The sequence below is a fragment of the Podarcis liolepis genome, assembly GCF_965112155.1.
Source record: "Podarcis liolepis genome assembly, chromosome: 14".
Taxonomy (NCBI): Eukaryota; Metazoa; Chordata; class Lepidosauria; order Squamata; family Lacertidae; genus Podarcis; species Podarcis liolepis.
The window spans coordinates 28,308,082-28,324,418 of record NC_139569.1 but is presented as its reverse complement, the minus strand read 5'-3'; the positions used below and the strand labels follow the sequence as shown (position 1 = coordinate 28,324,418).

The 16,337-nt window shown below is 42.4% G+C and overlaps 1 protein-coding gene across 10 annotated transcripts in view; it reads left to right on the top strand.

The window, feature by feature from the left end:
* Positions 1-16,337, top strand: part of MAP2K5 (mitogen-activated protein kinase kinase 5) — a 127,579-nt gene that overhangs the window by 68,716 nt on the left and 42,526 nt on the right. For 7 of the 10 annotated variants that reach the window (XR_014519054.1, XR_014519055.1, XM_083475154.1 and 4 more), the window contains exon 17: positions 8,898-8,927. The exons of the other annotated variants lie outside the window; for them this stretch is intronic. Coding sequence is in view for 5 of the 7 variants with exons in the window: in XM_083475154.1 (XP_083331280.1) it covers positions 8,898-8,927 (30 nt within the window). In the remaining 2 variants the exon portion in view is untranslated. The remainder of the gene's footprint in view (positions 1-8,897; positions 8,928-16,337) is intronic. 10 annotated transcript variants of the gene reach the window in all.

The window sequence follows — 16,337 nt, the reverse complement described above, 5'->3', positions numbered from 1 at the left end:
CACCCACAGAGCTGCTCAAACAGATCTCCAGAGCCTCTGAGTCTTTTATTATCCTTCCAGGACCTTCTCTCCCTGACCCCAGCTCCTTTCTCATCCATATGCAGTTGCTGCTGACTCCAGTTCTGACTGTCCGATTTCCGAATTAATACTATGCACGTCCACAAAACCACCTTGATAGGCAAAGGCACTCAAAGGGTATCTTCTCCAGAAGTGATATTAAAATCTCCAGAACCTGTTTCTTGAGAGAGAAATAGTGTCTTCTGAATGGGAACTTTGTTTTGATGCCAGATTTTGCATGTGTTAGGTAAGAATGAACACAAGCTCTGCTGGAAGCAGAATGGACTGTGCCTTTCTGTTTAGGCTGCTAACAGTGGAGAAGGTTGTTTTGTAGAGCTGGTACTTTCTCCATATGACGCTCTGAGCTGATCTGACAGCTGACAAAGAAAAGAAAACATCATTTCTTTCTCTTTTACAGTCAATTGTTTTGTATTACTTTGAATTATTGAAGGGCATATCTCTTACTTATTGAGTTCATGCAGGTGGCCCCCTGTTGTTCCTTTGGACTATTTCTGGATACACAAGCTAACTTTTTGGTCTTTATTGGGTATTGTTGTTTGCTTGTTTGCTTTGCTTTGCTTTTTACCACCATTGATCATGCCTCCCCAGCCTGGAAATCTAGTTTCTTCTTATTTATGTAGAGGTGAACTGCCCACAGCAGGGGTAGCCAGCATGGTGCCCTCCAGGTGTTTTGGACTACAACTCCCATCCTCTTTGATCACTTGTCATGCTGAGTGGGGCTGTTGGGAGTCATAGTCCAGACCATCTAGAGAGCACCATGTTGGCCACCCCCGGGCTACAATAACAATACAAACAATGGCATATAAAATGACATTAAACTATTGATTAAAAATTATCTTCAGTGAACCTTGGTGTCCTCTTAAGAAAATCTTAGAGGAAATGAGCAACTCCTTCTGGAAGTAGTTTTTCTCATCCTTAGTAGCAAAATTAGACTTCTCTGAAATATGCATAAAGGATGGGGGGGCGGAGCTCTGTTTCAAAAAAATTGAGACGGAGACAGTTGCAGATGAGTAAAGCTTTTAGATATTAGAAGTGGACCTGATAGACATGTAGCTTGTGTGTTCTTTGTAGTAATTGAAGTTAGGGGAAATTTTAAGGGTGAATTCTGCGCCTTGCTAGGCAGATGCAGACTTGCAAATTTTGTTCATGTATACTGAGTGTGTAAATTTTACTGAATGTGTTGTTGTCTTACCTTTTGTTAAACTCTTGCTCTGTTTGTTGACTGGTTAAAAAATAAGCAAATCCAACATAAAATATTATAAAACTCTCTACATTTAAACATAAAAATTGTTTGGGATTTGCATGGCTCTGTAACAGTTGTCATGAGAAGTTTTACATTGCTCGGTTACTCGTGAATCTCAAGAGGAAGAATATTGCGGAGCTAGCTTCTCTGTTTGCCTTTATCTAGGCTTGCCACACAGATGGTAGGCTAAAGAGGGCGCTCTTGGTTGACCATGGAGACTCTGTAGAGGCGGAGGGGAGGCTGTTGAGCTCTGTAGATGTCAAGTCATGTAGGATTTGGCAGCTGAAAACCAGCCCTTTTAAAACATTCAGGTGACTATAGAACTGTAGTTTCCACTGGTTCCATGTACACTGGTCTTGGAGATGTGCACACTGGGAGACAGGCTGATGCATATGGGCCAACTGAATTTTGTAATCAGTGGCGTGTGCGTGTGTGTGTGCGTAAGAGACAGACCATTCTAGTTCTTCCCTTGTGATTTTTGCCAAACAAAGGTCGTCTGTTGAAAGCAACTTCTCCATTGTCACAATGAAAGCTGATGTCCAGCATTTGTGGTGGTTTTCGTGGGGGTAGAATTGGAAGTAAAGGTTCCACTGCCCAAGGCCTGGGTCATGAATTAATAATTGCCTCCTCTGTGGCGGGTGAGGCCCATCAGCAAAGCTGGGAACGAAGAAGTTGCCTTGCAGAGTGCTATCAATCACCCAGTGACCATAACTTCTAGTAATTAGTGTATTTTATGGGCCTCTGCTTCCGAGGCTTGGAAGCGCATATGCTCCAGTCACAGTGAAACTTAGCCAGAGTAATATTCCAGAATGATTTATCCGCTTGCTGCGCTGGGAGGTAACCCTATATTAGGGGAAGATTGTGAACTAAGCTGCAATAAAGTGTAAGTTTAGGTAAAGTTTGCCCAGGTTGAGACCTCAATGCATCATTTCTTTTCCGGCATTCATTGCTCGGCGACAGTAGGCAGGCTTTGTGCTGAGGAAATAAATAACGCAATTATGTGAACAGAGAGGTGTACAAGCAGTGAAAGAAATATGTATGTGGTCTTCCTACAAATCCATCTCTAAACAAAACTCGGATTCTGAAACTCAACTAATTAGCCATCTTTATTGCTACTCAAGCTCCTTTTTTTGTTACAGAAGTGCCTAAGGCAAACCAGCGTACAAAGAGACTAGCACCCTGCTCTTGGCAGTCCTATCCTGCCAAATCTGCAGCAGGCTGGGAGCTCAAGCCCCATCTCCCCTCACACTCTCCCCCAATAAGAAAAGCTGGGAGAGTTGGGAAGGAGCAGAACTGGGGTGGCGCATTCTGTTTCATCACCTCTGCACCTCCAAAGCCTCTCTTACCTGAGTCTTGAGGCAGCCCCTGCAAAAAGTGGCCCTGACAGCAGCAGGTTCTGGTGAGATCTCACAAGATCTTGGCAGAAGCCACTTCTGCCACCGCTTCTCAGCCAGGGGCAGAAGGGGTGTCGCCTCTTGGTGTTCCACCGCCTGATGCAGCTGCCTCAGCCCGCCTCATGGGCAGGCTGGCTCTGAGCAGGACTATGTCTGATTTGCCAGCAGGACCTTGCACTTTACAATTCCATTTCTTTGCATTTCCACATCATTTATTATTTCTACAGCACCATCAGTGCGCCTGGCGCTAGACAGAGTGCTAGAGGATGGCTTTCTGCTCCAGGTTGCTTACAATCTCAAATACGACTCGGGGGCAGATAGACAAAGGGGAGGGAAGTAGAAGCAGAACTAAACATGGACACTACAAAAGACTGTGAGAAGTGCAGCACTGCAAGAACAAGGAGCTGGTTTAGACTGGCCTTTGAGCTAATCCTGAAGAGCTCTTCTTACGTTGTTCTGTGGCTCTCCAGATGTTTATAGACAATACACCTCATCATCGCTGACCTTTGGCCATTGAGATTGGCGCTAATGGGAATTGGAGTCCAAAACAACTGGAGAACTACTGGGGGAGTGGGCTATGCAGAGCACCAAAGCCTCAGCCTGCAGACACCAGGAATTCCTCTCCAGGACTTGAATTAAACACACTGATTTCAACTTGCCAGCCAAACTTGAAGCTGTAGGTCTCTCATCTCAGGTAGATCCCAGGCTTTACATCAGGAACAGCCTTTTCAAAAACGGAGCATCCGTACCTAAAGTAATTGGGTGGTGGGTGTATTCAGAATTTAGCAGCACTGGATGATTCTTTTTGATTTATAAGGCTTTAGTGAAAGTGAATTAAACTTGGGGTTTAATCTCTTTTGTCTGGAGGTCTCAGAGGGCATGTTTCTTACTTGGTCTGGTGGCCTTTCTCCCTAGCCTAGGTGCAGCCTCCAACAGACGTGTCATTTCATCTGTCTCTGTTACTCGGGCTCATGGCCCTCTGCAGGGGTCGCACATTCCACAAGTTATCAGCTAATGGTCTTGTACATTAAAAATGGAAGCTTCCTCCGCTCAGTGGCCTTGCCTTGCTTTGTTTCTAAGCCCCAGACACTTTGGAGTGCAGCTGCAAACTATAGGCAGAAGATTAAATTAATTTGTAACTCTCCCCCCCTTTTTTTTTCTTTTGGACCTGTGTTACTAAATCCTTCTCATTTAATTGAAACCCTATTTCAAGGTGGTTTGCGTCTCTTGTTCTTTGTTGCCAATTTAACCTCCAAAGCACTTTAACATGAGTAAATTGCGGTTATATCCTCCTGGATTCTTTTTTAAACTGAGCAATAAGAGGACAGTGGAATTGGTAGAGGTAGGAAGGAAAAACGATAGGGCTTCTTCTTGCAGTATTTAATATTTATCAGGGTCTTTGTCAGTAGAATGTTAAGGCGATTTTAAACCTTGAATCTAGAAATCTACAAATTGGTCTCGGAAATGAAATCTTACCATGTGAGTTTCAGGTAATCCAGTTGTTATGTCTGGGTTTGTTTGGTCTGTTGTTGTTTTTTAAAAAAAGTTTCCAATGTCTGAATGTTCCAAACTGTCGGCTGCTTTCCTCTAAATTGAGGGTTTAACTGCAGTGCACAATCTAAATGCAAAATCTTGAGATGGAAATTTAATTGTGTAAAATGTGCACAAAGTAATTAAGAACAAATTTTAGAACATTTCAGACTATAAAGTTCTTCTTTAGCTCGATCACAAGCAGTATCGTAAGTGCTTATTTTCAATTTGCAGTTATGCTGAGAAACATGGAATGCAACTAAATAAAGCCATCCTGTGCTCTTCAGTATAACTGTAAATTAAAAAGCCAAACAAACTTGCAAGTCGCACAGAGTAATTTAAAGAAGGGTGGGCAGGAGACTTTATAGCATCATTGTCCTTAAAAACAATATTCAGCATGCCCTTGCCTCCATGGCTTTCTGCTTACATTAGTGTCAGGACTCAAGCCTGCAGTGGATCTTGAACTCGCCATTTGAGGGATGTTAAGCTGGGATTTAATGAGTACATTGCCACCCAGAACTAGTCAAAGGTGGAATTGCAACAAGACCACCTTGGGGTACCTCTTGCTGCCAGTAGACCAGAGGCAGGTGAGGCTCCCAGACCTCTGAAAAAACGTTGACGGCCGGCTTGCTTGTATATGAATGTATGAAGCTACCTTATATTGCGTCAGATCATTGGTCCATCCAGTTCAGCATTGTCTCCTCCACCAGCCACACCTCTCCAGAGTGTCAAGCTGAGGCACGTCTTTCTCGGCCATGCTTCCCTAGGATGCTGGAGATTGAACTTAGCTCTTCGTGAAATGCAAAATGTGTTCTCTAACACTGAACTGCTGTTGCATGTGTTCCTCTAAGTGCCCCTCAGTCTGTGCCTTCCCCCAGCAGCCAAATGCACCTTGGAAGGTCGCTATAACTGAAGGTATGTTGAAAGTTTCATGGTAGGATGGAAAGATGTGTATTCTGATTTGACCCCTCCTGAAGAAATCCACAGCAATTTTTTTATTAAAAAAAAGCATTCTAAAAGCAGTTACAGTTAAAACAGTCAAAAACCAGTTAAAAACATGATCTCATCCAGTGATCTCAGGGTTGCCAGGAACAGTATCCTTCAGACATCACATGCCTGGGTAAAGAAGAATGTTTTCAAGTTCTTTGTAAAATTCAGTACTGATGGAGACAGATACACCTCACCAAGCTTTGTGTAAATAGGAAGTCACCACTGAAAAGCAGCATGAGGTACCTATTATACCAGGGGTGTGGCCTTCCATCTGTTGTTGGACTACAGTCCCATCATCTGTGACCATTGGCGATGTTGCCTGGGACTGATGTGGGTTGGAGTCCAACAGCTACTGGGCTGGCGGGGGGACAGGTGCCCCATCCTTGGTTTATACTATTCTGTGAATGTTAAAGCTTTTAGTGTTACCTCCTTTCACTATTCTTAATCATGGACATAACAAACAACTTCACACTTATCTTTCTCATTCAGTTCTCCTAGCAAGTCACTGAGGCATCATGTCCTGATTTAGAGATGCATTTGAATCTTAGAAGCTGCCTTATACAGAATCAGCCCAGTGCTGTCTATTCCCACTGGTGTTGGCTCTCCAAGGAGTTAGGTTGAGAGAGATCTTTTCCGGCCCTGCCACCCATCAGCGAGTGCAAGTGGTTGAATCTGAGGCCTTATGCATGCAAATCACATGCTCCACTACTGAGCATAGCTCCTTTGCAAGATGGGCAGGGCAGCCCTAGCTGCATAAGAGATGGCTTAGGGGTGGTCATATTTGGGTGATGGGGGTGACAAGGAAGCTGATCATATTGTTAAGAGGTGGATCTTCTGGTACATTGGAGAGCATGCTGGAACTGCACAGGAGTGGTACCTCAGAGCCACTGTGACATTGCAGTGGATCAGATACTGTGGTGTAGCAGCTTGAGGATGGCAAAATTTAATCTCCTACCCGTTGCATATGTTTTAGGGCTGTTAGAAATGTACTTGCGTCTACAGAGCTCACTTGGTCACTGCCCGCTTTCCATAACTCCAAGATTTGTCTCGGCTCAGCATGCTCAGGGGTCTTGCATTTCAGGAATAAAATTACTAAGGCAGGGCTTGGTTTTGTTTTGTTTGTCCTTTGCAGGGAATGCTTGGCAATTTGTCAAATGTGTCCTTTACTTTTCTGCATAATCCACAGAATGTGCAGTCTAGACCTCTTCATAGGACCATCTTGAGCATGTGGCTGCTGCAAGGAGGAGCTATGGGAAGCCAGTGTGTTCAGAAGTGACATTTTGGATGAAAATGTAGTAGGTGATGAATTTAAATAAGCAAGCGTGTTGGATAATCGAGATTCAAATAAGGAGGGTTCCACTGTGTTGAGGCACCGATCTATTAACTTGTCAAGCCGGGAGGATTCAAAAGCTAAGAGGGCTAATGGGAATATGTTCCCAAAACTGCGATGGAACGGGTTGACTTTTCTGATTGACTGTCTTAAGTTGTGTGCTTTTATCTTTTCAATTTTCCTCTCGGGATTATATATCATTTTATGTCCAAATGGCTTCTGTTGTATGGAGGCAATTCTCCTGTTGGCAAAGCCCTAATCTGTTTGTTTTCATGGTTGGGTTTTGTTTTGTGTGTTTTTTGGCTTCTATGCTTTAGCTGTTGGCCTATTTATAAATCTAAATCTACATACAGAGGTCATTGGTTGGTTGAACTTAAAACCATTTTACTCAGTAAATTTAATTAAGAAAATACAGTGCAACTCATAAGCAAATGAGTTTTTTCCTAGTTTTAAACCAAACCATCCTCTTGAGTGCTGATTGCCTTGCTCGACCCCTGGTGATACTGAAACAGGCAAAATTAAAAAGGACATTAAAGCTTCATTAAATCTGAAACACATTTAGTACAGTGACATATCTGCAGGCTATTTCGGGGAAGATTACAGGCTCTTTTGTGAGTTTCTTAATTTATAATACCTTGACAATCTTGGAGAGGGGGGAGGACTCTGCTTAGCCCAGTAGAACAATGGTTCTTGAATTGGGTTTCTTGCTGCTTGGGTGCTGCTCCCTCTTCACAGTTGAAGCAAATCCCAACAGAGGGGCTTGTGTTTAAAATAAATAAATTATAGTCAAGACTTGTTTGCATTCTATATGCAAAAATAACAATTTCTATACTGATGAAACCCAATTCTGTATTCAAAATAAATTATATTTGCATAAATGTGCTTAATTTGTATAAGCATGCCTCTTTTGTATTAATTTGCATAACATATAAAGGTCTTGCTTTTGTGCTGGATGTTGAACTGCATTTTGTGTGCAGGCATGTTCACTCTTCTGGCAAGCAAGTTTTAGACCAAAAATATCATTTTTATGAGGGTGCTGGTTTTGAATTCTTACTCGCCATGTATCCAAAGGATTAGTGCAGACTGCAACGTAGTATGCTTCCTCTTTTAAAACAACCCTTTAAGGCAATCTAGAAAAAGAGTGGTTTTGCCAAAGCCATCTAATGGACTGTATGTGCTTTCCCACATCCAACACCCTAACTGCTACTCTACACAAACCCAGTGAGCATCTGTGGAAGAGCATCAGTGAAGTATTTTGTTGTGAAAAATGAGGAGTCAAAACCACCCTGGCTTGGAATGGTGAGGCCTGGGCGGAGGAGCTGCATGAGCTGCTCTGGGCCTTGTGCATCCTTTTTGGAGTGACAACGTATGGCCTCTGAAAGGACCGAAAAGACTCAGAGCCTCACAGAACTGGGCTGTGCCTGAGTGGCCCACAGGGAGGGAGCAATCACTTCTCTTGGATTTGGTACCCTTTGACACCATTTAAGGGCCCTTCAATCCTTAGAGCCATGGTGGAACGACAAACTCTTCCCCGTGGCTTATGAATGACGTGAAGATTTTAATCCATGTTACCTACAGTGGGCAGAGACCCAAAGGCTGGTGCTCCTTCCTTGTTGGTTAAAGTGGAACACGATGCTGTGGTCTCATGAGGGTTGCATTTCAAAACCAGAAAGGGCCTCAGTTACAGCTTCCGCTCTTGACACTCTTCACATCAACATGATACATTTAAAGCATTATTGTCCCACTTTAACAGTCATGACTTCCCCCAAAGAATCCTGGGAGGGCCAGTTTGTTAGCATTACTGAGAATTGTTAGGAGAGCCCCCACTCACAGCTACAATTCCCAGCACCCTTAACAAACTATAGTGCACAGGAATCATTCATTTTGAGTGGGGGGTGGGAGCCATGGCTGTTAAAGTGGGACAATGATGTTTCAATGTATTGTGAGAATATGACCAGCGTCCATACTCTGGCGTCTTGGGTGCTTTCTCCATACTATTCTCTTCACACTGTTTTCTCTCTTCATCTAAATACATTGAATTAGGATTGGGGGTATCAGAGGTGGGCAGGGTTGGTGGGTGGGTAGGCCGCCAGATGTATTAACAGACCTCTTCTTCTGTGTGATTGTCTGTTCTAAATATAGCTGTTCTCCATGTTTAGAGGTTATTTTTGCTTCAGCGTCTCCTCGTTCTATCTCTGTCCATTTTACATGCAATGCTGTACTGATTTTTTTAGTTATTCTCCCCCTCTTCTTCCTCTCTCTTCCCCCCCTCCTTTTCCTCAACCCCTAATGCAAATCTCTCTAACTAGACAAATATTATTTCCTTTCCCAGCTTGCTCTCGGGAGGTTCCCGTATCCTCAGGTAAGAATGTTCATTATCACTGACTGCCACTGTGGCGTTCATTCCTATGTATGAAGTTGCAGAGAGCGATTGTGAGCCTTGCAACCAGGTTCATATAAATCTGCCCTGTTAAATCTAACAGTAATATCTGCAGAATTGTCCAAAACTGCCATTGATCTCATTCTGTTTTTAAACTCCAAGTTTATTTGACATATTTGAGGCTATTAAATGAGTTCAGCAATGTGTTGTGGAGTGGGGGGTATAAAGCCTTGCATCACTCCAGTTTTTTGGACAGAATGATTAGAACTTTTAAATGCAAATCTTAATGGGGGGGGAGATGTGGGGTGTCTGTGGTTAAACTGACTTGATACAGGGCGGGGGAAGTGTTGACTGAAGCTGGGATCTTTAAAAGTATGAGTTTATTTTAAGTAAATTGCAACATGCTGTTGGGAAAGGGATACTGCTGCTAATGCAATACTAATCCCAGCAATTGTCTATGGCAATTACTGATGCCAGATGAACCCCAACAACTAGGCTAATGGCCACTGTCCAGGTAGGCTAGTGACTGAGAGCCAGACTCCTGGTCATATTGCCTTCTGATATTTAGGTAGTGGAGATGTTCCTGCACGTTAGCAATTCATGTGAGAAAAAAATTCAGTGTAAACCTCTTTTTAAGTGGCAGTCTTCACGCCAGTCCGCATCTGCATTGGAACTGGTTTCAATAGGTTTTACACATTCCTTGTTTTATACTTGTAACTGTTATATTTTATTGTATTATATTATTACATTAATTATGTTATATATTAGTTTTATTATTGTGTATTTTATTGTGGTGACCCACTCTAGGACCTTGTGGTGAAGGGCTGATAAGACATCTAATAAGATAAATAAGCAGAGTGATCATATTGCTGCCTGTGCCGCAGGTGAAAAAAGGTGATGTCTTAGCAATCACAAAGTGATCTGAAAAAGGAGCTCTTCTCCACATAGATCATAAGACCTGTGCCTAAGGCTCATCTGACTATTGATGTGCAATGTTGTATGAGTATAATGCAAATACCTACATGCTATGTGTATTTCTGAAGCATTCAACCCATCAGCGTGTTGCTGACTAACCCTTGTTCAGAAGTTGATTTGTTTAAAAGGGCTTTGGTGATACTATGATTCACTATGTGTTGAGCCATTCATAACTCTGTGTATGTCCAACATGGAGTGTCTAAAAAGTTTTCACTTGGTGCTGGAAAAATCTGGTGAACCTACCCTTTTTTGACCTGCCAATACATCTGGGGCCTTGTTCTTTGGGGTGGTAAAACTATGTCAGTCCTGAACCATATCAGACTACAGACATGGGGGGGGGTGCCTGCTCTTCTGTTCAGTTTACATAGAATGCAGCATGTCTGGGAGATGTTGAAGACAAAGGGTCTAGTCTTTCCATGTAGGTTTGTTTGCTTAATGGGGAGGAAATTTTTTGGATAGAAGAGTATTCAGATTTTCCACTTCAACGAGAACCAGGCCTTGGTTGCTTACTAAATGGTAGAACCTACCACCCTGCTACTTTCTTATGTCCCCAAACCAAGATCTCCTCTCTTGTCTTGGACTAGAAGACCCTCAGGGTCCCTCCCTTCTAACTCTACAATTCTATTATCTTAACTTGAGTCAAAACCAATAATACAACACCTGAACTCAGGCGGGAAATATCCTTAGACTTCCCTGGAAACTATTGTTAAGGCACAGCTGTTTGAGAAGCTGTGAGCCGCCGCTCCCCCCCCCCATAGCGTATACGCTTGTTGAATATACTCTATAAAAATATCAAAAGGAGAAGAGAAAGGCTCCAGTACGCTAGTCAGCTGTCCCTTTCTGGCTGTATTTCTTTGCAAATACCTGTCATGACAAATGGATGACAGGAGTTCAAGGTGTGGGAGGAAGACCTGCTGTTATTCTTGCTGGAAAAGTGTTGAAGGATTATGTCCTTGTCCTTGAAGAATTATGCCCATGCAGCAATATGAGTTATTTGGAGTGTTCTTCCTCATTTTTAATTATTTATTTATTTTGGCTTTTTTTGTTTCATGGGCATGGGGTAGAAATCACCCACAACATCACCTGTATATTCTGCATCAAAATGGATGGGGGCTGTGTGCAATCAGTTGGGATCTCTTACACAGCTCTGAGTCATTTTAGTGATCCACGTGCAGGACCCATTCCCTGGTGGATTGTACCCATTTTTCCTAAAGTCTTGGTTGATACAGGCCAAAGTGCCTGGAGGCATGTCTGATTTAAAGCTGGTGTTGGTCTGTGCTCTTTAAGCATCTATTAACTTGCTATTATTATGCAAATAACACATTCTAATTTATGCATGGTTAGATTATGCAGATGCCTCACCACCGTGGTTATTGAATAATAGAAAGAGATTTTGTCTTTTCCTTGTGTTTAGGAGCACTTATTTACTTTTTAAAAAACCAACAACAACAACTTCTTCTTAACCATTTTATGGACTTTAAAAGAGTCAGCAGATGCACCATCTGTTCTTCTTCTTAAACTGGTGGTGGCCGAGAAATATTTAAACAGGTGGTGGTCTGATCCTGGAGCAAATCATGCAGCAAAGCTACATCTCGCCTAACCATAGCAACATGAAGTATGATCCTGTGGACCCAAACCCAGCCCATGGTGCAGCAATTCGCAGGGAGGGTGCCGGGGAAAGCAAGTTGCTGTGCACATTATGTCAGCTAGATGCCCAGCTATCTCAGAAATAGTCTCCAGAAATACCGTATTTTTTGCACCATAACACTCACTTTTTTCCTCCTAGAAAGTAAGGGGAAATGTCTGTGCGTGTTATGGAGGGAATGCCTACGGGTGGCATGCCTACGGATTTTCCTCCTCTAAAAACTATGTGCATGTTATGGTCGGGTGCGTGTTATAGAGCGAAAAATATGGTAAATATATATGTAGAAACAGCTGTGGGGGAGGAATGAATGTTCAGAAGTGTATTTGTTGCAGGTGCATAGCAAAAAGTGGTTAACATGAAAACGTACGAAAATCAGTTGATCATGGAGGAAGCATGGAACATATTTGCCTGTTTCACCCTTCCACTAATGCATTTTGATAGTCATTATAAGTAATTCCTAAGTTAACCCCCTCTGACAAACAACATAGTTGTTTCAACATATCAGCATATATTTCTGACTCCCAAGATTGCCTTCAAATCATTTGAATTCTGCCTTCTGGGTTAGTGTAAGCCACTGAAACATTTCACTCAAAGAAGCAGAATTGGCCCCCCAGACCAATAATGCTGGTCATCCCTGCTTAAATTCCTGACTTTGCAGAAATTCCACTATGGGTTATCTATAAGGTCAGCCATTCCTTGTCACCATTTTTTCAGGCCATCATGCTTTCAGGCCATATATCCTTCTGCTATATTTTGTTGCATTGTGTGTATGTGTTGTCTTCTCAGTTCCTCCCAGATTGGGGCAGGAGGACTGAGAGGCATTTTGGGATCAGTATGGACATTGTAAATTGGGAATCTTGTCTTCCTTCACTGAAAGCAAAACACCTGGAGGCATAACAGCCTGTGCGAAATGTGGAACAGCTCCTGCTGGTTTCAACAGGGGACTTGCAAAAAAAAAAAAAAAAAGTTTCCTAGTGAGTGTTTCCTACTGAATATTTTTTATCTTATGTACAATATTCTTATAGATGCGAAACAACTGCTTATGCAAGTCACATGAGAAGCTTGTAAGTGCTTTCAGGACTTTGGTTTTGATGAATGGTGAATGTTATTTGTGTTTTTCATTTGCAGATCACTTGCAAATGTGTCAATTTGCAGAGAAAACATTTAAATATTGTGATAATTAGACCAGGCACTGCTGTTACCAGGTGTTTACACAAACAAACTCTCGGGTTTGATCAATCCAGCAAATTCTTGATTCACTTAATGTTTTTATTAACTTACTATTGTGATGATAACCACTTATTTGCTGTTTAGGGGGCAGAAATCTCTAAGAAGCTATAGAGTAAAATCTCTTAGAAACATGAAATCCTTTTCAAAGCCTGAGGTATTTTCTATCAAAAGAAATAATTTAAAGGAATGTTCTTATCTTGATGTATGTATAAATATCTACAAAAACTGGGGTGAAGTTCATGACTTTAAGCCAACACTCCATGACAATAAATGACTTTTTCTGTGAGTTCAAACATTAAACCAAAATACTTTCTTCCAAGTTAGTCGTCCCCCCAAAAAAACCAACAACAACTGCATTTAGATGTATGTTTGTGTATATCTGTGAGTCTTTAAAAAGTTCTAAATACCTTAATGCTGATTTGGAGGCATTTTCTGATTCTGTGTGGAAAGAATTGTCGAACTGAAATACAGTGCAGTACAGTTTCTTCTTCCAGATACTCAGCTTGCCCTGATTTAAACAGAAGGCAGAGACATGCTTAACAGTACAAAAATGCAGAGAAATGCAGGCAGTTGCCACTGTCAAGTAGTCACTGCTCGTGTTCCAAGTTAGGGGCAGCAAGGAGAAGTCCATTGCAAAAGTGTTTTAAGGCAACACTTGAAAACTGAAGGATTCTGAGAAATGTATTTAAACTAGTCCTCCTGGATCTGGCTAAAACCCCTTTTACCTATTTTTGGATACACTTGCAGATCTTTGTTAATAAATTACATCAAAATGACTTGAAGTTTGGAAGGGGGTGCTCCCCCCCTCCTATTCTAAAAAAAATAAAAATCTGAGCAAATAGTGCCCCTGGTATTGTAAAGCTTTGAATGTTTTCACACCCCATTAATTTATTACTTCTCCTTCTTCATCTTTAAATTTCATTTCCCCCCCTCCCCCCTCAAAAAAATCCAGCTCCCTGCTGCTTGTGAGATTTCCATCTTGTTGTTAATTTTCTCTGCTCCATATGGAGCACCAGACATTTCACCTGGAGGCTGTACTAGATTTTTCTGTAGTGATCGTGCTTCCGGAGGGCAGAACTGTCATTTCAGGTTCCTGGTGCATCTGTCTGTGCCAGCCTTCTTTCTCCTCTCCCCCCACCCCCACCCCCACCCCTTTTCACTGGCACAGGAGAGTGTGAATAACAAATTGGTCGCACCTGAGATTTGGAGTGTGTGTGTGTGTGCACACGTGTGCGTGTTGAATCTGTGCAACTTGCAAGCAGATTACTTTAGGGCTGAGAGGATCTAAGCAGTTCTTGATGTGGCCAAGTTTGTGCACTCACCTTCTGTTTGGGCTTGGCTTGAGGAATGCAACCCTGAACACAGGCAAGCGTTGGAGGTGGGAGGGAGGGAGGAGAGAGAGAGAGAGGAGTAAATATTTCATCCTGCCTTGTCATTGATTAGAAAAGAGCCTTTAATTTCATCTCACCCCATGTTGCGATTAATTTGCATTCTTTGTCAGAAGTTAATGGAGTTTTTTATGGTTCAGTCTGAAATCCTTGAAGACATCAGTGAGTTGATCTGATGTTTATACAACCGCCAGCAGAATTTTTTTTTGCCTTTGATTGATGGTGAGCTTGATGTTTATTCCAAACGGCTTTTAAAGCTGTTTTTAAGAATTATTTGAATAAAATGCAAGCGAGATATTGTTATAACGAGCAAGATTATCTGTTAAAAATCTGTTTCAAATAAGGAGTATGATAAGGAGGGGAGGGGAGGGGGAGAGGAAACCCCAAAAAGAGGAGGCAGTAGTGGCAAGTGGCGAAGATGCCTTTTCAACAAATGTTCACCTAGCAAGCGCTGAAACGGGTTATTACAAAACTGCAACGGTGAGACTGATGGAGGTGATATTTAGTGGGAGCTTTCTGTTCAAAAGGGGACAACTTTGGGGGCCAACATGTTTTTTCCCTTTTCTATAATGGCTAATCAAGTCACCAGATTTGAAAACTTGGCTGCTTCCCATTTCTTCTGCCAGCCCTTTCCTGCCTGGCTTTTGCCAACGGTTTGATGAAGTGTTGCTGTCTTGTTCCTAACTCAAAGGGACAAGACTGTTAGGCCAGTTAGCTCAACAAAATGATGACATATTGCTTCTCTCCGGGTAGAGGCACCCAGCGCGATGGAAACAAAAGTGAATAATAGAGAATGTTAAAGAGCAAGATTGAACATGCTCTTCTTTTGGGTTGATTTTATAAAGGAAGGCAGCAGTCCAAAACATTATTAATGGGGGTGGGGTGAGGTAAAAATCCTGCATTGGATCAGTTCTCATGAGTTACCCTGATCCAATACCCCATATGGGTTCTGGTGTTTCGGCAAAGCTGTTCAGAGGTGAGAGCATCTCTAGACAGGCACAAAATATTCACAGAAGGATGCAGTTAGGTAGCAGCCCTTCCTAATGAGTTTAGTATTCTGTCCTCTATACATGGACAGTCACTGGATTGGGGCAACTGTTTTTGCCTAATTTTGTATACAAGCAAGCCCATCACTTCTGCACATTTAACTTGTGCACAATCAGCTTTATGAAAGGGCAAAAAAAAATTTTTTTTTAAGGGGCAGAAAGGGGGCGGGGTTCCAGGAAAATGACTTTGGCACAACAGGTTTTGAACACAACGGGTTTCGACTAGACACAATTTTGGCTTTAGGCGTGATCCCCGGAACGCAACCTCTGCATAAGTTGTAGACTTACTGTATTACCCTGTCACTCTGTGGCATCATTTTGCTAAGGTCAGCAAACCTCAAGGCATTTGAAACTCACAATATTTGCTGTGTATTTATTTATCTTTGAATCATTTTGACTTAACTAATTAATATTCCTAAAATTGCTAACTGCCTTAGTGGTTAGCTGCCTTAGGCATCCCCAGCTTTGTGGAAAGAGAAGGTAGGGATATAAATATTAGTTTTAGTTTTTACCCTTGACGTGTCATCAATAGGTGCACACTGCATGAGAGTATATAGCAGAAGATAAGAAGCAAAAACTTTGTGGGAAAGTCGTAACTTTCCTTTGGTTCAGCAGTGCCTGTCCAATCCTTGTTGGCCACCTCTCTCTTCCCAGTTGCCATTGAGGGTGTCTCTTGGATGAAATGCCATGAGTTGTTGCCTTTCATTTATGAGAGGCACTTAGAGTAGGGGGGAATCAACTTGATGAACTGTGTTTCTCCCTCCAGGAGGGCCACAGCATTTCTTGCTCCACTACCAAGCCCCACAGGTGCTCCAGTGTGTCTAGAGAGAGTGCCATCTTCCTCACTCACTGCATTGTTGGACACAGTCTTGTGATTATCAGAGAGGAGTCTGCAGGCTCTGATATTCTTGGGAAGGGCTTCTGCACCCTCAGCTTCTAGATAGCGGTGTAAGTCTGCCTGGAATTGCCAAATGAAAGGGAGCCACAGGGAGGCATGTGGTGAGGTAAGAATTCAGCCAGCGGAAAAGTAATTTGTAAACAAAGCTCAAGGTGACCCACCCCCCTTTATAATCTAGCCCTTCTCTCCCTGTTGCAATGGAGAATATTT